The 21,445-nt window shown below is 38.5% G+C and overlaps 1 protein-coding gene and 1 pseudogene across 1 annotated transcript in view; one reads left to right on the plus strand and one right to left on the minus strand.

The window, feature by feature from the left end:
- Positions 1–21,445, plus strand: part of Dmgdh (dimethylglycine dehydrogenase) — a 64,371-nt gene that overhangs the window by 23,414 nt on the left and 19,512 nt on the right. Inside the window, exons 7-13 of the mRNA XM_090331734.1 lie at positions 122–320; positions 9,341–9,510; positions 10,104–10,257; positions 12,447–12,612; positions 13,691–13,821; positions 15,775–15,992; positions 18,866–19,023. Of these exons, the coding sequence (XP_090187860.1) occupies positions 122–320; positions 9,341–9,510; positions 10,104–10,257; positions 12,447–12,612; positions 13,691–13,821; positions 15,775–15,992; positions 18,866–19,023 (1,196 nt within the window). The remainder of the gene's footprint in view (positions 1–121; positions 321–9,340; positions 9,511–10,103; positions 10,258–12,446; positions 12,613–13,690; positions 13,822–15,774; positions 15,993–18,865; positions 19,024–21,445) is intronic.
- LOC150064305 (high mobility group protein B1 pseudogene) lies at positions 6,938–7,666 on the minus strand (annotated as a pseudogene).

Consider the following 21,445-nt stretch of genomic DNA (forward strand, 5'->3'; position numbering starts at 1 on the left):
AAGTATCTCAGTAACAGGTGTCTATAGACAGGGACTGTTTCAGAGGCTTAAGTGATATAAAGTGATGTAAGCTGCACTTGTCAGTGAAACTGTGACATGACATCATGCCGTGTCTTTCAAGGCTTTGGAAAGGAACTCTTTGAGTCTGATTTAGACCGCATTATGGAGTATGTGGAGATGGCCATGGAAATGGTTCCAGTCTTGAAGAATGCTGACATCATTAATATCATCAATGGTCCTATAACCTATTCTCCAGACATCCTGCCCATGGTGGGGCCTCATCAGGGAGTCAGGAACTACTGGGTGGCTGTAGGATTTGGGTGAGTATCACTGTCAAGGGGTTTGGTGGGGAGGGTGGGGGGAAGGGAAGTGGGTGGGTTTTCTCCCTTTTACAATCATAGAGTAATATAAGAAACAACAAATTTCCATTTTGAAGGACTGACTACTTAATGATCTAAACACTTGTATAAGATTAGCTTAAGAATGAGAAAGGGTAGCAATGTTTGTGAAGTAGTGCACCTTCTATCTGGCAAATACAATGTAATGCTTCTATTAATTACCATAAAAATATATTTTAAAAAAGACTAGCTTAAAAAAGATAATCATAGCCGGCATGGTGTCTCACACCTGTAATCCTAGCTACTCAGGAGGCCGAGATCTGAGGATCAAGGTTCAAAGCCATCCCAGGCACAAAAGGACCTGAGACTCTTTTTTTTTTTGCCAGTCCTGGGGTTGGGCTCAGGGCCTGAGCACTGTCCTGGGGCTTTCTCAAGGCTAGAGCTCTACTACTTGAGCCACAGCACCACTTCTGCCTTTTTTTTCTATGTATGTGGTACTGAGGAATCAAACCTGGGTCTTTGTACATGCTAGGCAAGCATTCTTCCAGTAGGCCAAACTCCCAGCCCAACTTGAGACTCTTACCTCCAATTAACCTCTAGAAAATGGGAAGTGGGGCTTGGCTCAAGGGTAGGGAAGTACCCTTGAGAATAGCTCAGGGACAGCACCCAGGCCAAGTTCAAGCTCCATGACTCACAAAAAAAGAAAGAAGGAAAGAAAGAAAGAAAGAAAGAAAGAAAGAAAGAAAGAAAGAAAGAAAGAAAAGAAAAGAAAGGCAATCATTTCTTCTAACTTTCTCTCTACTTCCTGCAATTTTTTTAGACCCTGTTTCTCACCTCACTTTATTTCTAAGTTTAATAAAGGACACAGTGTTATTGGTTACTGGGTGCTGGTGGCTCACACCTGTTGTAATCTTAGCTATTCAGGAGGCTGAAATCTGAGGGTTGCAATTTCAAGCCAGCCCAGACAGAAAAGTCCCTGAGACTCTTATCTCCAATTAACCACCAGAAATCCAGAAGTTAACTGGCAGAGTGCCAGCCTTTTCTGTCAAATTTCCTTTTTACTTTTGAGTCATCCTCGATGCCATTATTGGCCTTCATGCCATTATAGGATACAGGAGCCATACATCATTCTGAGTCCTACTTGACCAAACTGTTTTTATTTTGCTCTCAAATCAATTTCTATTTGCACTGACCATAGAATTCTACTTTCATTGCAATTTTGATTATATAATCCCTTTTCACACTGTTACAATCACATAGGTCAATTTGCTCCAGTTTTACAATGTTATTTTTCCTAACACACTGTGACAAGAATAATCCAAAATATCAACTGAATTAATATAATGATATATTTCCACCATAATTTGTGTTTGTCCAACATGATTTACTTCTCTATAACAATTTGAGTTGCTTCCTATTATGATTGAATAGCTTTTTGATATTTTATTACTGATATTTATTCCATTAATTTGGTGATTACTGATGTCAAATTCACTTTGCCATTATAGCACATTTCTAGTATTCTATTTTTCTTCCATTTTATTTGGCCAGTTATTCAACTAATACATAATGATTGCCAACTCTGTGCCTGGCCTAGCATTATACTGCTAAGAGAATATAAGCTGAAGCCTTTCTATTCTCCTTGATAAGGAGTATAGTAATAATTGAGCAGTTCATTTTTCTAAAATACCAAAACTGATGTAAATAAATCTAGAATTTTCAATCTTAGAACTATACTTCTACCTTGTATGTCCCCAAATTTTTAGGGCATGGAATTCTTGTGTTAGTTTTTTGTTCTGTTTTTCCTTGTGGAGCTAGATACTGTAAGGTTTTTTGTTTTTGTTTTTGTTTTTTTAGTATTTTTGTTTTTCTTGGTCAGTTGTGGGGTTTGAACTGAGGGGCCTGGGCACTGTCACTGAGCTTCTTTTTGTGCTCAAGGCAAGTGCTCTACCATTTGACCCACAGTACCACTTCCAGTTTTTGAGTGGTTAATTGGAGATAAAAGTCTCATGAAGGGACTGGGAGTTTGGCCTAGTGGTAGAGTGCTTGCCTAGCATGCATGAAGACCTGGGTTCAATTGCTTGATACCACATACATAGAAAAGCAGGAATTGGTGCTGTGATAGGGACTCTAGCCTTAAGAAAGCCTAAGGACAGTGCTCAGGCCCTGAATTCAAGCCCCAGAACTGGCAGCAAAAAAAAAAGTCTCACAGGGAAAGGGACTCTTCTGCCCAGGATGCTTCAAGCTATGAGCCTCAGATCTCAGCCTCCTGAGTAGCCAATTACAGATGGCATGAGCCAGTAGTGTCTGGTGTATCTTATTATCTTTTATATAGTTGCCATTTAGCAAAGCAATACAATATACAAAATACCTTAATATCACCCCTTTCAATATTCTTACCCATCCCTCTCCTACGTACTCCTTCTTTATTCTTAATTTTGTATGCTATATATTGGATTCTTAAATGCATTCTCCCTCTCTTCTCCTGTTTATTTGTCTACCCCTTTACCCCACCTTACCCTACCCCTTTCAAGTACCTGCTTCCTGGTATTTTAATATGCCGAACTTTGATTTTACCTTATTAAGGAGTTTCACTGTAAGTTTACAAATGAAATATAGCTTCCAGAACGGGAACATGGCCTAGTGGTAGCATGCTTGCCTAGCTTGCACAAAGCCTTGCGTTCAGTTCTCCGGAACCATATACATAGAAAAGGCTCACATGGCACTGTGGCTCAAGTAGCAGAGTGCTAGCCTTGAGCAAAAAGTGTCCAAAGACAGTGCTTAGGCCCTGAGTGCAAGCCCCAGGATTGACACACACACAAAAAAAGGAGAAGCAAGACGGCACCAAGACAATAGGAACTCAGCCAACAGAATCCAGAAACAAATTTTTAAAATTATACACTATGATCAAGTAGGCTTCATCCCACAGATGAAAGTCTGGTTTAACATTCACAAATCAATTCATGTAACACATCATATCAATAGAGCTAAGGATAAGAATCATATGATAATTTCTCTGGATGCTGAGAAAGCATTTGACAAAATCCAACATCCATTCATGTTGAATGCACTAGAAAAAATAGGAATAGGAGGTACATTTCTTAAAATGATTAAAGCCATATATGACAAACCTACAGCCAGTATTATACTAAATGGAGAAAGACTAGAACCATTTACCTTAAAATTAGGAACTAGACAGGGATGCCCACTCATTCTACTTCTCTTCAATATAGTGCTAGAACCCCTAACCAGAGCAATAAGGCAAGAGAAGGACATCAAAGGGATCCACATAGGGAAAGAAGAAATTAAAATAACGCTTTTCACAGATGACATGATCCTATACCTGAATGACCCAATAAATTCCATTCCCAAATTCCTAGAACTAATAAAGCACTTTAGCAAAGTGGCAGGATACAAAAATCAACTGCAAAAGTCAGTAGCCTTTCTGTATGCCAACAATACACAAACAGAAGGCCAAATCAAGAAAATGATCCCATTCACAATAGCCCCCAAAAGAATAAAATATTTATTGCAGAGTTGTAAAGAAATTATTTAATGAAAACTATTAACACCTAATGAAAGAAATTTAAGAAGATACCAGGAAATGAAAAGACATCCCCTGCTCATGGGTAGGGAGAACCAATATAGTGAAAATGGTCATACTGCCAAAATTGATATACAAATTCAATGCAATCGCCATCAAAATCCCAAAGACATTCTTTACTGAAATAGAAAGTGTAATCCAAAGGTTCATATGGAACAAGAAAAGGCCTAGAATATACAAAACAATTCTAGGCAAAAAGAGCAATGCAGGTAGTATTACAATACTAGACTTCAAACTCTACTATACAGCCATAATAACAAAAACAGCATGATATTGGCACAAAAATAGACCAGAAGATCAATGGAACAGAATAGAAGATCCAGAAATAAAACCACATATCTATAATCAACTTGTATTTGACAAAGGAGTCAGAGATATACAGTGGAACAAACAGCTTATTCAATTATTGGTACTGGCAAAACTCGGCAGTCACATGCAGAAAACTACAAATTGATCCTAGCCTTTCACCATGCAGAAGCATTACCTCAAAATGGATCTAAGGCCTCAATATCAGACCTGAAACCTTGAAACGGTTACATGATAGAGTAGGAGAAATGCTGGAACCCATAGGCACAGGCAAAAACTTCCTGAACAGAGTCCCAGGGTCACAACAGATTGGAGAGAGACCTGACAAATGAGACTACATAAAAATAAAAGTTTCTGTACAGATAAAAGCATAGCTTTTAAAGTAGAAAGACATCCAACTAACTGAGAAAAGATATTTACCAATAATACATCTGACAAATTCTTAATATCCAGCATTTATAGGGAACGCAAGAAACTAATTCCCCCCAAACCGAATAAAATCAATCACTAACTGGGCAAGGGAACTAAAGAGAGACTAAACAAAAGAAGAGGTTAAAATAGCAGAAAAACATGAGAAAATTCTCATCATCCATGGCCATAAAGGAAATGCAAATAAAAACAACCCTAAGATACCACCTTAGCCCAATTAGAATGACCAATATTCTGAACTCAGACAACAACAAATGCTGGTGAGGTTGTGGAGAAAGAGGAACCCTATTGCACTGCTGGTGGGAATGTAAACTAGTTCAGCCACTCTGGAAGGCAGTATGGAGGTTTCTTAAAGAACTGAAAATGGACCTTCCCTACGATCCCACCATACCACTCCTGGACATCTATCCTGAGCATGATAATCCAGGATATGATAAGGACACCTGCTCAGCTATGTTCATCTCTGCATTATTCACAATAGCCAAGTGATGGAAACAACCCAGATGCCCTACTACAGGTGAATGGATACAAAAAAATGGAATTCTACATAGCTAACAGATAAGATAAAATAATGGCATTCACTGGGAAGTGGATGAAATTAGAGAGAATCATGTTGAGTGAGATAAGTCAAGACCAAAGGAACAAAAGGTACATTGTATCCTTAATATGTAGATATTAGATCCAAATAGTACAACAGTGATAACTCAATATTTGAGTACCCAAGGTTATGTACATGGTCTTGGAAATAGAAACATAACTATAATAGACATAAAAATCTATGATGGGCTATATACTCTATAGATATAATGTTCATTACATATATTAATATGTGTCTATGACATACAAACCCTTAGCTTAATTTTAATTATGTTCTAAAATCTAAGTGCCAGTGATTGTATATAGAGAATCCCTTCTTGAATACTTGTTTGTTGAACATGACATTTGAAATATGATATAAAATCAATGTTAATAAAATCTTGAATTAAAAAAATAGAAAAGAAAGAAAAAAAGAAAATCTAGCTTCCACATATAAGATAAAATGTGCATCCTTTGTCTCTCTGGGCCTGACTTACTTTACTTAACATAAGATTTCCAGGTCTTTCCATTTCTTTACAAATGGTAAAATATCATTCTTTGGAATTGATGAGTAAAATTCCATTGTGTATATATTTTTCTTGATTCACTGAGGGGCATCTGAGCTGACTACCTTCACTATGATGAATAGTATCACAATAAACATGTTTGCGTTGATGTCTTTACAGTATCTTGGGTTTTAATCCTTCAGGTTAATACTTAGAGTGAAATTATTGAATCATAGGGTAATTCTGTGTTTAATTTTTGTTTTTTTGTCAGTCATAGTTTGAAGTCTGGGCCTGGGCACTGAACCTGAGCTCTTCAGCTCAAGGCTACTGCCTTACCCCTTGAGCCACAATGTCACTTCTGGTTTTCTAAGGATTAATTGGAGATAAGAGTCTCACGGACATTAGTGCCTGGGCAGGCTTTGAACTGCAATCCTCATATCTCAGCCTCCTGAGTAGCTGGGATTACAGACATGAGCCACCATGCCTGGCTTGTGTTTACTTTTTTGAGGAAAATCCACACTGCTTTTCAGAGTGGTTGAACTAGTTGACATTCCTACCAACATGATGTCAGGGTTTCCTTTTGGCCACATCCTCACTAGCATGTTATTGCTTGTTTTCTTGATAATGGCCTTTCTAACTGAGGTAAAGTGGAATCTCAGTGTCATTTTGATTTTCATTTTGTTTATGAGCAGAGATGGTGGACATTTCTCCATATGTCTATTGGCTATTTTTACTTCTGAGAAGACTATCAATAGTCCATCAGACCATATACTAATTGGGTTGTTGGTTTTCTAATGGTTCAATTTGTTTTAATAAAAAATTGTATTTACTTAGAAGTATTCAGAATGTCAACAAAACAGCTGGAACTTTTTTTTGCAATTACAGAGTGGTATTCAGTTAACAGAACAATAATTATTTTGTATAAGCTGTGTCAGACAACTGAAGATGAAAAAAAACTACCATCCCCATATATAACTAATTTGTGCTGTTTACCAACAAGAACATGCTTTCAATTTCCATGCCAATTTACAACCCTCATACTGTACCAGGCAAGGTTATTGGCTATTGAAAAGACCACCAGGTCAGGGCTATTTAAAGACACATTCAACAGTGTGTTAACTATACAAAAAAAGACACTATACAGTTTTAAAAACAAATCTTACACAGCCTTACATTTCAATTTTTTTTCTTTAAAAGGAGTGAGTTGTGTACAGGGGGGTTAAATGCTTTATAGACAAGAAAATAAAACTGCGCTAGAACCAACTTATTCATCATCATCCTCTTCATCTTCCTCTTCTTTCTCATCCTCTTCATCTTCCTCATCCTCCTCCTCTTCCTTCTTTTTCTTGCTCTTTTCAGGCTTCACAACCCCCTTTTTTGCGGCATCTGGCTTTCCTTTAGCTCGGTAGTCAGGAATATCCTTTTTGTATTCTTCCTTCAGCTTAGCAGCTTCTTCTCCTCAGGCTGCTCGTGCTCTGCAGCAGTGTTGTTCCACGTCTCTCCCAGGTTTTTTTTGCAACATCACCAATAGACAGGCCAGGATGTTCCCCTTTGATTTTAGGGCGATATTCAGAACAGAACAAGAAGAAGGCCAACGGAGGCCTCTTGGGTGCATTGGGATCCTTGAACTGCTTTTTTGTTTCCTCTTCAGGAGGGATGTAGGTTTTCATTTCTCTTTCATAACGAGCCTTGTCCGCCTTGGCCATGTCTTCAAATTTCCCTTCCTCTTTAGCAGACATAGTCTTCCACCTTTCTGAGCACTTCTTAGAAAATTCTGAAAAGTCGACTGAAGCATCTGGGTGCCTCTTCTTGTGCACCTCCCAGCAAGTTTGCACAAAGAATGCATATGATGACATTTTGCCTCTCAGCTTCTTAGGATCTCCTTTGCCCATGTTTAGTTTTTCCTCCAGGAGGCACAGAGTCACTTGGTGCCCATCCAGCTCTCACTTGCCTCTGTGCTGTTTCTATGGAGCTCAATGTACTGCAATAGTCTAAGGGTTCCATTTTTTAAGTTCTCTATATATTCTGTATATTAGGCCATTGTCTGATATGTCTCTGGAAAAAAAATCTTGTATTGTGTGGTCTATCTTTTCAGCTTTTTGGCTATGTCCTTTGTCTTGCAGAAACTTTTTAGTTTGATACAGTCCCATTTTTCAAATCTTTCTTTGATTTGCTCTGCTTCTGGATCTTTATTCAGAAAGTTTCCACCTGTGTCCAGAAGTCCCAATGTTTCCCCTACTCTTCTTATAATAGTTTCATGGTTTTAGGTGTGATATTGAGATCTTTTTCCATTTTGAATTGATACTGGTGCAAGGTGATATATGAGGTTCTAGTTTCAGCTTTCTGGTTGTGGATATCCAATTTTGCCAGAACCATTTTTTAAAGAGGTTGTCTTTCTACCACTATGTTTTTGTCTCCCTTAGTGAATATTAAATGGCTTTAGATCTTCTATTTTGTTCTATTGGTCTTCAAGCCTGTTTTGGTGCCAGTATCAATCTATTTTCATTAGTGTGACTCTGTAATACAGTTTAAAGTTTGTCATTGTTCTTCCTCTGACACTATTTAACATCTGATCACTTGTTCTTCTCTTTAATTCTCTCCCAATAATCCTTGACCTGTTCATTTTCTCAGAAACATCTCTTTGACTTGAAGTAATAAAGTAAGAAGAATATGTGGAACTGTACATGGCCTAGGTAAAACCATGATTCCTCCATTCTGATGCCAAAATACAGACATGTTCATAATTTTAAAGTACCTTCTATGGAAACAGAAAATAAGTTGATCTTTCCCACCAAGTGGCCCATTAGTTATAAAATCCACATCTTAACTCTTTTCCCCTGTCCTTCCCATAGGTCCCTGTGAATGTCTCTTTGAATTCTGGCTTCTCAAGTTCCTTACACAGAGGCATTGCCAATGAAGTCAGAACTAAACTGAGTCTGAGAAGAAATGGATGCAGCACATGTTTCCCCCATGCTTTCCTATTAGTTAAGATATCACAGCTTGAGAGGGACAGTCAGCATCAAACACATTGGTCCAATCCCATCTCTATTTTCCTCAAGTGAACACCTTTGCTAGCTAGGAATTATAGGGTACCGTAAATAAGTTATCTCTTGAAGTTATCAAATCAGGCACATTTAGTTTGTTTCTTAGCCTTACATTCATTTTGTTTTGTTTCTTTTGGTTTTGGGTCATGGGGCTTGAACTCTGGAGCCTGGGTGCTGTCCCTGAGCTCTTCAGCTCAAAACTACCACCCTACGCCTTGAGCCACAGCCCCACTTTTCATTTTCTAGTGATTAATTGAAGATAAGAGTCTCACGGTCTTTAGTGCCTGGGCTGGCTTTGAACCTTGATCATCAGATCTCAGTCTCCTGAGTAGCTAGGATTACAGGTGTGAGCCACGATGCCCAGCACATTCATTTGTTTTTGAGTAAAAAATGTTGAGCCTAAAAAGATAGTTACTAGTGTGTTCTGAACAGCACAGAGTGCTCAAAATTTAAGGCCCTATAAACTATTTAAATGTGTTTTCATCATTTGGGAATAGTATGTGTTAATAATAGAGTATCTGTCTCTATGTTTGAAAGATATGGCATAATCCATGCTGGTGGTATAGGGAAGTATCTCAGTGACTGGATCCTACATGGCGAACCTTCTTTTGACCTGATAGAATTGGATCCCAACCGCTATGGCAAATGGACAACAACTCAGTACACTGAGGCCAAAGCCAGAGAATCATATGGATTCAACAACATTGGTAAATACTAATCTGCTGAAGAGTTTGCAAAACTGAATGGCCGTACCTCTGACCCGAAATGTTTTTTATTCTGTGGTAGAAGTGGTCAAAATGTGCCATTAAGATGCAACAAATAATATGTGTGTAACTATATATATTTAATATGTAGGGTGCATCACGTAAATATATGTATTACCTTAGCCTTTGATGATCACCATAAGTGACACTTTGATTGCTTTATGCATAAATTTGTGTGTGTGTGTGTGTGTGTGTGTGTGTGTGTGCTGGTACACGGGGCTTGAATTCAGGGCCTGAGTGCTATTCCATAGCTTTTTCACTTAGGGTTAGTGTTCTATCATTTAAACCACACTTGTACTTACAGTTTTTGGTGGTTACTTAGAAATAAGAGTATCACAGACTTCCTTGATTGAACTGACTTTGAATTACAATTCTCAGATCTTAGCCTCCTGAGTAACTAGGATTATAAGTGTGAGCCACCCCTGCTCAGCCTCCTTCTGGATTTTAAGCTCTGTATTTTCCAATGTGTAAGTTCCTTGTAAGTACTTACTCATTCTGATTACAATCTATTTAAAGTTCTGCGTTTCCTTTCTCAGTTGGTTATCCAAAGGAAGAACGGTTTGCTGGGAGGCCAACTCAGAGAGTCAGCGGTCTCTACAAAACTCTGTCAGCTAAGTGTTCGATGGGGTTCCATGCAGGTTGGGAACAACCACACTGGTTTTATAAGCCAGGCCATGACACCCAGTATAGGTAAAAGAATGACAGCCTGCTTGTGCTTTCTGACTAAGGGGTTAATGACAGAGTTGGAGTAGAAGACAGCAATGATTCACTAATGCCCACTCTTACCCCACATTGCACTCCAATTTAAGACCCACTGAGTGCAGTTTTTTCCCAGTTATTATCTAGCAGTGGAAACATTAGTATAGACAATAAATCTTTGGCCTACATCTAGGACTCATTTGCCATGAAAGTTCTGTAACCATGCCTAGGGAAGCTTCTTCCACTTGACATTCACCAGAAGCTTGGCAGAACCTTCCTCACCCCCATCAATATACTCACATGGCTTCAGTTGGCTTCTTAATGTTTGCCATGGTATGGGATGCTTAATGGAATCATGGAAGATATAACCACAAATTGAAGGACCTGCTGTGCCACGTTGTCTATTTATCATGAAATAATTCAGGGTACCAACTTTGTGGTGTATATGTATTGAGCCAGGCAAACTATATGCACAATTGGTAAAGTAATTAATGAGATAATTTTTTGAGTGTTTCAGCTTAAGCTAAAACATGGAATAAGCTACATTAGTAATTAGTGGCATATAGCTAGTTCCAAATTTCTGCAATGTGCCGCATCTCATTCTTATATTTAGGGTTAATGGTTGGTGACTAGTTATTATTTTTTTCTCATGAGAATCCATAACCAAGGGAAAACAAATAGTAAATCTAGAAGGGAAGTTATCTTATTTTCAGGCTTCATTTACTTTTCCTGATTTTTTTTTTTTTTGTGGGTCATGGGGCTTGAACTTGGCCTGGGCCTGAGCACTGTCCCTGAGCTCTTCAGCTCAAGGCTATCACCCTACCTCTGGGCCTGGGCGCTGTCACTGAGCTCTTCAGCTCAAGGCTACCACCCTACCCATGAGCCAAACCCCACTTCCCATTTTCTAGAGGTAAACTGGAGATAAGAGTCTCAGGTCCTTTTGTGCCCAGGCTGGCTTTGAACCTTGATCCTCAGATCTCAGCCTCCTGAGTAGCTAGGATTACAGGCGTGAGCCACCATGCCCACCCAGCTACTTTTCATGTTTTGAATCTATTTTAAGACCAGATCTAAGTAGCACAAAATATTATGGTGGTCTACTATTGATGAATAGATTTGGACTCTGCAGACAACTGATCCAAATTATTTTGGAACCAAATTATTATTATTATTATTATTATTACTATTGTCAGTCCTGGGACTTAAACTCTGGTCCTGGGCACTGTCCCTGAGGCTCTTCAGCTCTAGGCTATCACCCTACCCCTTGAGCCACAGCCCCACTTTCCCATTTTCTAGTAGGTAATTGAAGATAAGAGTCTCAGGTCCTTTTGTGCCACGGCTGGCTTGGAACCTTGATCATCAGATTTCAGCCTCCTGAGTAGCTATGATTACAGGCGTGAGCCACCGCACTATGCTGATCCGAACTATTTTGTGGCTAAATGTGGGTTTGGCTTTTCCTAAATGACTCAGATAAAAGCCAGCTCTCTTCTTCACATTATGCTCTTTCTATCATTTCAATAATTAAACTCCTAAAAACTCATTTTGCAGATTTGGCATACCTCTCTGAAGTTAATATGTCATGTTAGAAGTCCACTTGGTTAAAGAGAAAGGAGCTTTGAAAATGGGCAAGGAGACCTTTGTCCTGAACTCAGCTCTCTTATTAACTTTTGCAAAAGTCTTAGAGATCTAGGTCCTCACTTGCACTTTTGCTGGTAGTGCCATAAACCTGCAGATCAAGGGCCCTAAGTACCAAGTACTGGATTTTAGCAAGTGAAAATGGTTTGTATTTGTGTTACTGTTTCAGAAGCACTGAACTAAATAACTCTCCCCATAGTGGTGATATAATTAGACTTCTAAAACACTCCCAGTACAACTCTACTATACAACCAGGATTGAAAACCCCTGGACAGGTCCTTTACATTTTATTTCAGATCTGAGCATTTGCAAGTTTTCTTTTAGTTTTGAGTTAATTAATATTTAATTCACTCAGAAATGAGATAGATGAGTAAATTTAAAAGGTCAAGTTCCAATGTGTGTAGATGATTTACAGAATAGAATTTGAAGTTTTGTTTTTTTCGCCCTAACAGAATTTTATGCTGAGTGAAAATCTTTAAAATATCCTGTTCTGTCATTTTTGGACAATAGATGACTATTGTTTCATAACTCTAAATATTGTGTTTCAGGCCAAGTTTTTGTCGCACAAACTGGTTTGAACCTGTGGGTTTAGAGTATAAACAAGTTATGCAAAAAGTAGGTGTGATTGACCTGACACCATTTGGCAAGTTTAATATCAGAGGCCAAGACTCCATTAGATTGTTGGACCATCTCTTTGCAAATGTCATTCCAAAGGTAAATAGACAAGGTCTGGGATTCTAGCCCATTGGTTTTTCCATCCCTTCCACCCCCCCCCCAACCCTGTTTTTCCCCCAAACCTAAATTCATTATATTCTTTTACTTAATGATATCTATGTGAACACTAGAACTCTTCAACTGACCAAGAGTATGCAAGCTAATTTTTAAATTTTAGTTTTTTGTTAAGTAAGTAAATTAATCATTTAAGTACCTAATGACTTTGCTTGACTGTGCTCATGGGAGCCTGAAGTTGACCTCAGTTAAATAAAGCGTAATTTTTATGTCAGGCAGTTTTAAATGATTGTTCAAGTTGAGAACTGTTTATTGACCTTGGTTTCAAAAATCATTTGCTTTTTAAACAAACCCTGTTCAAAGGAATTTTAAATAGATACTTCAGTATGTCAAAGAGCATATATATAATTTCCCTTGGCATTCAGTTTCTTTGAAATGATAAAACTTCTTCCTTTTATGAGGAAGCTTTTTCCTATCAAGCATCCCACTGTGTTGATTTTTTTCTTTGATCTGTCAGTTAATGAATTTGCAGATTCTACCTTTGATATATTTTTTTACTGGACTGGACTGTTTTGTTTAGATATGGCTATTATGTATTGAAATAACTTGGTTTAGTCGGGTGTGGTGGCTCATGGCTGTAATCCTAGCTACTCAGGTGGCTGAGATCTGAGGATCGTGGTTCAAAGCCAGCCACTAGAAAACCAAAAGTTGTGCTGTGGCTCAAGGGGTAGGGCAGTACCCTTGAGCTGAAGAGCTCAGGGACAGTGCTCAGTCTCAGAGTTCAAGCCCCATGACCAAGAAAAATGAAAAACAAAAGCAATAACTTGGTATGTCCTAAGTGTTATGATTTCAGAAGCACTGTGGTCTTCCACAGTAATAATTTACAAATAAAATGTTGTATTTATGAATGACAAAAATAAGGGCTGGGTTTAGATAGTTCATGCAATTGATAGGAGGCTTCTCATTTTAGCACAAGTACCCACATTTTTATTTACATGTGTGTTAAAAGTACATCATAAGATTTTTTAATTTATCTAAAGTAATGTTAAGTTCTTTTATGTAGGTGGGTTTTACAAATATTAGTCACATGTTAACACCTAAAGGCCGAGTATATGCTGAGTTGACAGTTTCTCATCAGTCTCCAGGAGAGTTTTTATTAATAACTGGCTCTGGATCAGAACTTCATGATCTTAGGTAAGTAGATACCTCATTCAAAAATGTATGTATTATATATTGACTCAGTCTTACTCTGAGTATTTCTTTTGCCAGTATTTGAAGAACTATCTATCTTATCATTTTTTGTGTGTGGGCACGAGGCTTGAACTTGGGGCCTGGGCCCTATCCCACACCTGTTTTGCACAAGAGTAGTGCTCTGCCACTTGAGCTACAGTGCCACTTTCAGTTTTCTGGTGGTTAATTAGAGATAAAAAGTCTCATGGACTTTCCTTTCCCAGCTGGCTTCGAACTTGGATTCTCAGATCTCAGCCTCCTGAGTAGGTGGGATTATAGGTGTGAGCCACCAGCACCTGGCTGCAAAAATATATATATATAATTATTTATTTATAAATATATATTTATATTATATATAATATATAGTATATAAAAATATATAACATATATACATATACACCACACACACACACACAGGTCTAGAGCTTGAACTTAGGGCCTGGGCACTATCCTTGTGGTTTCTCAAGGCTAGTGCTCTACCACTTGAGTCACAGCACCCCTTCTGGCTTTTTCTGTGTATGTGGTGCTGAGGAATTGAACCCAGGGTTTCATGCATGCTAGGCAAGCATTCTACAGCTAGGCCAAACTCCCGGCCGTGTGTGTGTGTGTGTGTGTGTGTGTGTGTATTTAATGGTGGTACTGGGACTAATTTCAGGGCTTCCTATTTGATAGACAGGTACTCTAATGCTCCTGGGGCCAACTATGTGTCTCATCAACTTTTTTTTCAGGCTATCATCAAACCATGATCCTATCATTCTTAGTCTTCTAAGTAGTTAGTTATTATAGGCATGAACTACCAGCACCTGGCTGAAGAAAAACTTAAATTCTTCCATCTGGTTGTTTTGAATAAACTTTGTAACTTCTCTAGCAAATTACTTGAAGTGAAGACCCTCCTCTCCCAAAAGGCTGTTTGTTCATCCATTAGATTTAATAGAAGTTAATAATATGAATTTTTATTTATTAAGTATTATCATTGTGTTTGATATGCCTTTAACAATACTTCAACTAGTTCTAATGTTTTGCAAGTATATATTACTCTCACTTTCAGATGAGGAAACTGAGGTTTGGGTTAAAGCAGCTGGCTCAGGACAGTTCTTGATTTGGATGTCACATTTAACCTACTTCACCTCTCTGTATTATTTTCATCCCATGTGGTACTTGGTACTCACCAATTCACTGCTAAATCATTGGCCTACCGATTATAGTCTTTGCATGACTGTTTGGTCTTCAACGTTCAAAAAATACTCATGATGTCCTTTATTCAGTATCTTTCTCTGACAGAATCTCACCATAGGAATAAAATGATTCAACTTATGTGTTGTAGTGTAATATATATTGGGTACTGTCTTAGTAACTGAGCTTTGCCTAAATTCAGATGAACACTTTATGGTAGACTTGCATATCTCTAAGGACTGTTCAATAACTTATAAACTAGCTCTATATCTGAGTTCCCATAACTTCTCGAGACTTAGATATTGAAACTCAAGTGTTTATCTTTTTCTTGTGATCGTCAGAGCATTTATGCATCTAGTGGTAGGCTCATTATTAACCTTTAGTAACAATAAGTATGTCTCTTCACTACAGGTATTTGAGAAAATTTGGGTTTACTTTATTTTTTTGAGCACTGAATCATTAGCTTAAATGCAATAGAGCTGTCACTATTAAAAGTAGTATATGGCAAGCTCATTTAGATCAAAGGTTCATTTTGTACTGTGGAAAATTGTCTCCACATTCATAAATGGACAATTTAAAGAGATTCACTTAATATCCCAGAAACTTAAATTTCCCCAGGTTAAAAAAAAAATCAAGTTATTGTGTACCATGACCCTCTGGGGCTTTCTAGGCCCAGTACATGTGTCAGAGTAGAGAATGCATTATTCAAGTAATCTTTATACTAGATTTATGATTCAAATGCAGATGGATTGAAGAAGTAGCAATCAAAGGTGGCTATGATGTTGAGATTAAAAATGTAACGGATGAGCTTGGCGTCCTTGGAGTTGCAGGACCACATGCAAGGAAGGTCCTTCAGAAACTGACCTCCGAAGATCTTAGTGATGATGTTTTCAAGTTTCTTCAAACAAAGTCTTTAAAGATTTCCAATATTCCTGTCACCGCTATTAGGATATCTTATACTGGTAAGACTTGGAAAGTAATGTAGGGTAAGCCTTTGGAATTTAAAAGGAGATGCTGTTAGTGCTCTACCACTCGAGCCACAGTGCCACTTCTGGTGTTCTGGTGGTTAACTGGAGATAAGAGTCTCACAGGGTGTTTACGTGGGTTTTTTTCTTGTAAATTTTTTCTTGTATTTTATTGTCGGGATATTGTATAAAGGGGTTATAGGTATATTCGTTAGGCAATGAGTACATTACTTCTCGAACCTTGATACCCCTTCTCATGTTTTTGTCCCCTTTTCTTCCCCCACCCCTTCCTAATCATCTTGTTTTCTCCCTTCCCTGTTTCAAATTAACAAATAAATGGATATACAATATACCAGGTAACAAAATCAGATACAGTAGCCACATAAAATTAACCATCAGTGGAAAAAAAGGAAAGGAAATAACTTCACATAGTACATTTTTAAGAATAATAATCACAAAGATAAACCTCTTGGTTCCATATCCTAGAGTTCATTTCATTTAGTGTCATCCTGTATGACCTTATGTAAATAGCTTTTGAGCTATTATGATCCTTTGTTAAGAGAATCCTAGATGTGTAATAATTGTTACTAAAGAGGGAAGCCATGGAGCCTACGCTCCTTTGGGTACATGTTTGCAAACACATGCATACACATTTTTGTCTATGTGACTGTGAAGGAAGATTTCTTCCACCTAACCCTTTTGGGGTTTTTTTGGTGGGGCTTGAACTCTGGATCTGGGCACTGTCCTTCAGCTCAAGACTAGTGCTCTGCCACTTGAGCCACAGCACCACTTCCGGTTTTCTGGTGGCTAAATGGAGATAAGAGTTTCACAGACTTTTGTGCCTGGGATAGCTTTCTACCTCTGTCCTCAGATCTCACCTCCTGAGTAGCTAAGATTACAAATGTGAGCCCTGGTGCTGGGCCCCTTTTGCCTAACTCTTAAAGCAAGTCTCTCTGTTTGCTTCTAGTCTTTGGAATGATTCCACAGATTTATCATTGTGGCTTCCATCTGAAAGGATAGAAGAAAAGAGTAGGAAAAGATGGCATTGGAATAGTTGAAGTACCCAGGCCAACAAACTCCATTTAGGAACATTTACAATGGAGAGAGAGAGTCTCACTTAGAGACCACTGTGAATGTAATAACCTTTCTCCTGGAGCAATGCCACTTCCAGATGGTGTGTTCAACTAGGAAGTTTTCCCCTAGCGTCCAACCTTGCCCAGGCCAGGTATTTGATATCAAATGTTCTTCAGTTCCCCAATGGTATTTAGGTACATTTCTGGCTTCCTCTACACCTGCTGGTCCCTTCATCGTGAGAATATTTTGTACAAGTGTTCACTCAAGGACATGTGGCTCCTATTCTGTTGGTGTCCTGAAAGAGCACATCTCAACAGTCCTTGATAACGGAGAACAAGATTATGCAGTGTTGAAAGTCAAAGTTCTTCCTGGGGCTTCTACTCTTAACCCTTTTTTTTTTTTTTTTTGGCCAGTCCTGGTCCTTGAACTCAGGTCCTGGGCCCTGTCCTTGGGCACTTTTTGGATAACCCTCTGCCACTTGAGCCACGGCACCACTTCCGGCTTTTTCTATGTATATGATACCAAGGAATCGAACCTAGTGCTTTGTGCATACTAGGCAAACAGTCTACCACTAGGCAATGCTCCCAGCCCCTACTCTTAACTTTTAGTATCCTTCTTCCCCCAGTCTTGACAAAACTCATGACCAGAATAAACAAAATAAAACAAACAAAAAAGAATGAAAAAACAAGTACTAGTTTTTGGGTTAGGTTTTCTTTTTGCCCACTTATTTAATGATGAATGAAATGACCAAGTGGGGAGGGAATAGGAATCAAAGAAGATTATAGCTACCCCATAATGAAGATAATTTAAATAATTCTGGGTGAATTGTGTATGTGTGTATGTTTATATTTTTTTGTCAGCATTAGGATTTGAATTCAAGGCCTTACACTTGCAAGGCTATTGTAATGCCATTGATCCATGTTTTCAGCCATTCTTTCTGCTAGTTATTCTTTTTTGTTGCTGTTGTTAGTTGTGGGACTTGAACTGTGGGCCTGGGTATTGTCCCTGAGCTCTTCAGCTCAAGGCTACTGCCCTACCCCTTGAGCCACAGTGCTACTTCAAGTTTTTTGGAGTTTCATGGACTTTAGTGCTCAGGTTGGCTTTGAACTGTGATCCTCAGATTTCAGCCTCCCGAGTAGCTAGAATTACAGGCATGAGCCACTGTGTTCAGCTAGTGCTAGTTATTCTTGAGACAATTTTACTTCCTGTGCTTGTACCACAGTCCTCCTATTTTTCATACCATTGCTATGATGACAGACACATACCACAATGACTAGCTAATAGTTGAGAAAAAGGTTTCAAACTTTTCCGTCCAGGCTGGTCCAGTCCTTCCAATCTCAGCCTTGCAAGTAGCTAGGACTATAGATGTGACCCACCAACACCTGGCATGAGTGGATTGTATTTTTAAACCTATGATTCTTGGGTTAGGTGTCTAAGCCTCAAACCTCTTATCCTGATAAAATATGTTAGGATAAGGATTCACCTAATATCAGTGTCCTGAAAATTGCAAGTGTCATTTTGAAGCTTGAGTCAAGAATAGAAAGTAAATCCTGCATTTTTTTCTATCATAAAATGAGGTGGTGTACTTTCCACCCTCTGCGTGGAAGTCAGGATTGCATGCCAGTAGACATGTGATTAGACCTTTGCAATGAGATCTTATAGCAAGTTTTTGTAAGGTAGTCTCTTAAAAATCAGCAATGTCTACATATGATGAATGGACTTTCTCCTGGTTCTGTATGATTTAGTTCACGCACATTAGGCCTAATGATAACTGTGTTCCTGTGGGTTTATTTCAGGTGAGCTGGGTTGGGAGCTGTACCATAGGCGAGAAGACTCAGAGACACTTTATGATATTATCATGAATGCTGGCCAAGAAGAAGGAATCGACAATTTTGGAACATATGCCTTGAATGCCTTAAGACTAGAGAAAGCTTTCAGATCCTGGGGATTAGAGGTTTGAAATGATAGCATCTTTATTAAAAGTTTATGTTCACTATTTTGCTTGAATGCTAGTTTTAACTACATTGGCATTCCTTCTGAATGTAAGAGAAATGACATATTACCAGACAATTTTACCTAATGAAGAGAAGAAGTTTTTCTTCTAGGTTATCCATGGAATGTTCAGTAGAATTCAGACATAATTAAGTTTGCTTTTTTTTTTTTTTGGCACTATGGAGTTATGGAGTTTGAACTCAGGGCTATCTGCTTGCTAGGCAGGTGCTGTGCTATTTTTTTAATAATTATTTTTCCAGTCCTAACGCTTGAATTCAGGGCCTGAGCACTATCCTTGGGCTTTCTCAAAGTTAGAGCTCTACCACTTGAACCACAGCACCACTTCTGGCTTTTGTGTGTGTGTTCATGTGGTACCACAGACTGGAACTTGGGTCTTCGTGCATGCAAGGCAAGCATTCTACCACTAGGCCAAACTCCTGGCACCTTGCTGTGCTATTTGATTCATGCCTCCAACCTTGTTTAGCTGTGGTAATTATTGAGATAGTCTTACTTTTTGCCTGAGCTGACCTGCTGTACCCTTCCTGCTGTAGCTGAAACAACAGGCACCTAGCATTAAGTTGAGCTCTTTCTGTTGAGATAGGGATCCTATGTACTTTTTGTTTTGACCAAATTGGCTTGGAACCGATATCTTTTTTATCTCCATTAGGAGATCAAAGGGCTTGAGATCTGGCATAATGTTTATTTTGCCTTATTTCATCCTGATTGTACAGAAAACATAGACATCTGACTGTGAGGATCAGACCTACCTCATGGGATTTAAACATGAGCTTTCAGAAATCTCTCCTCAGTTTCTTCTTATATTTTTTGATGAATTAGAACCCTATTTTCCCCCTGAGGGGCAAGGTTGGTTGAGGTTGGTCTAGCCTTCTCTCTGGTAATTAAGAGTTTCTGTTTGTATAGTGTATACAACATTTGTATATGTACAACTCCAGGAAGTTAATGTCATTATTCCTGTTAAACAGGCAGTCATACTAGATTGAACCACTTGATTCAGAGTACACAGTAAGCTGCCAAAATGTCTTTATTCTCAATGTGATAATCTTGGATTAACTTTTTTTTCAGATTCTGTAGTTGTTTCTTTGGAAGGCATCTAGGTTTTAATCCTAAGAAGTAAGATAAGGAACAGTGATAAAAGATGAATTTCAGAGTTCATCCCCTACGATATACTAACTACGTTTCCCAATCCCCCAGAAGCTCTGCTTTTCTGTGAAATGAAATATTTATCCCAAAGAATTAACATAGATATTAGAAGTAACCCATAAAACAGCAGGCACAAAATAAATTTATTTTAATTTGAAAGCCAAGAAAGGAGCCCTTGGTAATTTTAGACTATAGCAGAAGGAAGTCAGTGTATAAGTAGAGATGCATCCTAGTGAAACTGAAAAGAAGCCTGGGGCTAGTTCTGCATGAAAAGTATTCTCTGTGGGAGACTCATCCTATAACAGGGCCTTTGGCAAGCAACAACCAGCTACCTGTACAAAAACAGAACAGCTCTTAGCCTAGACCCCAAGAAATGAAGCAACAGAAGAGCCCTTTGGGAGCTAGACATTTCTCTGGCCTATTGCTTTTTATTCTCTGATGTTTTCCTCTGGAAGCTCTGCGCCATCTTGGGTCCCTGTGGTATCTCAACAGTACCAGAGCGCCCTCTAGTGCTATAACAGTCAATCTTGTCTGCTTTGTTTTAATTTTTTTTTTTTCTTGAAAATATTCTGAAACTTTGAGAGGATAAAAAATAAAAATAATTTAGGGACCTGGGTGCGGTGGCCAGCCTGGGCACTAAAGACCTTGAGACTCTTCATCAAATATATTTTTAATTTTTTATTGTAATTAATTGAAGAGTTACATTATATTTGCCAGATAGAAGGTACATTCCTTAACAATCATTGTTACCCCTTTTCATGTTGACCTTGAAACTCTTACCTCCAATTAACACTAGAAAACAGAAAATAGGAAGTGGGGCTTGGCTCTAGGGTTAAGGTGGAAACCTTGAGCTGAAGAGCTCAGGGACAGTGCCCAGACCCAGAGTTCAAGCCCCATGACTCCCCCTGCCTCCCCCCCCCCCAAAAAAAAATTAGGGGTTGGGAGTTAGGCTTAATGGTAGAGTGCTTGCTTAGCATGCACAAAGATCCGGGATCCATCCCTCAGTACCACATACATAGAACAAGCCGGAGGTGGTGCTGTGGCTCAAGCAGTAATGCTCTAGCCTTGTGAAAGCCCAAGGACAGTTGTCTGGCCTTGAGTTCAAGCCCCAGGACTGGCAAAAATAAATAAATAAATAAAAAGAAATAATTTAAAGTAGCTCAAATTGGTTAAGAGCTGTGAAGAAAAAAATTATGTCCTGTATGATCTTATATTCATTTGGT

The sequence above is a fragment of the Megascapheus bottae genome, chromosome 4 (genome assembly GCF_031878675.1).
Source record: "Megascapheus bottae isolate mThoBot1 chromosome 4, mThoBot2.hap1, whole genome shotgun sequence".
NCBI lineage: Eukaryota > Metazoa > Chordata > Mammalia > Rodentia > Geomyidae > Megascapheus > Megascapheus bottae.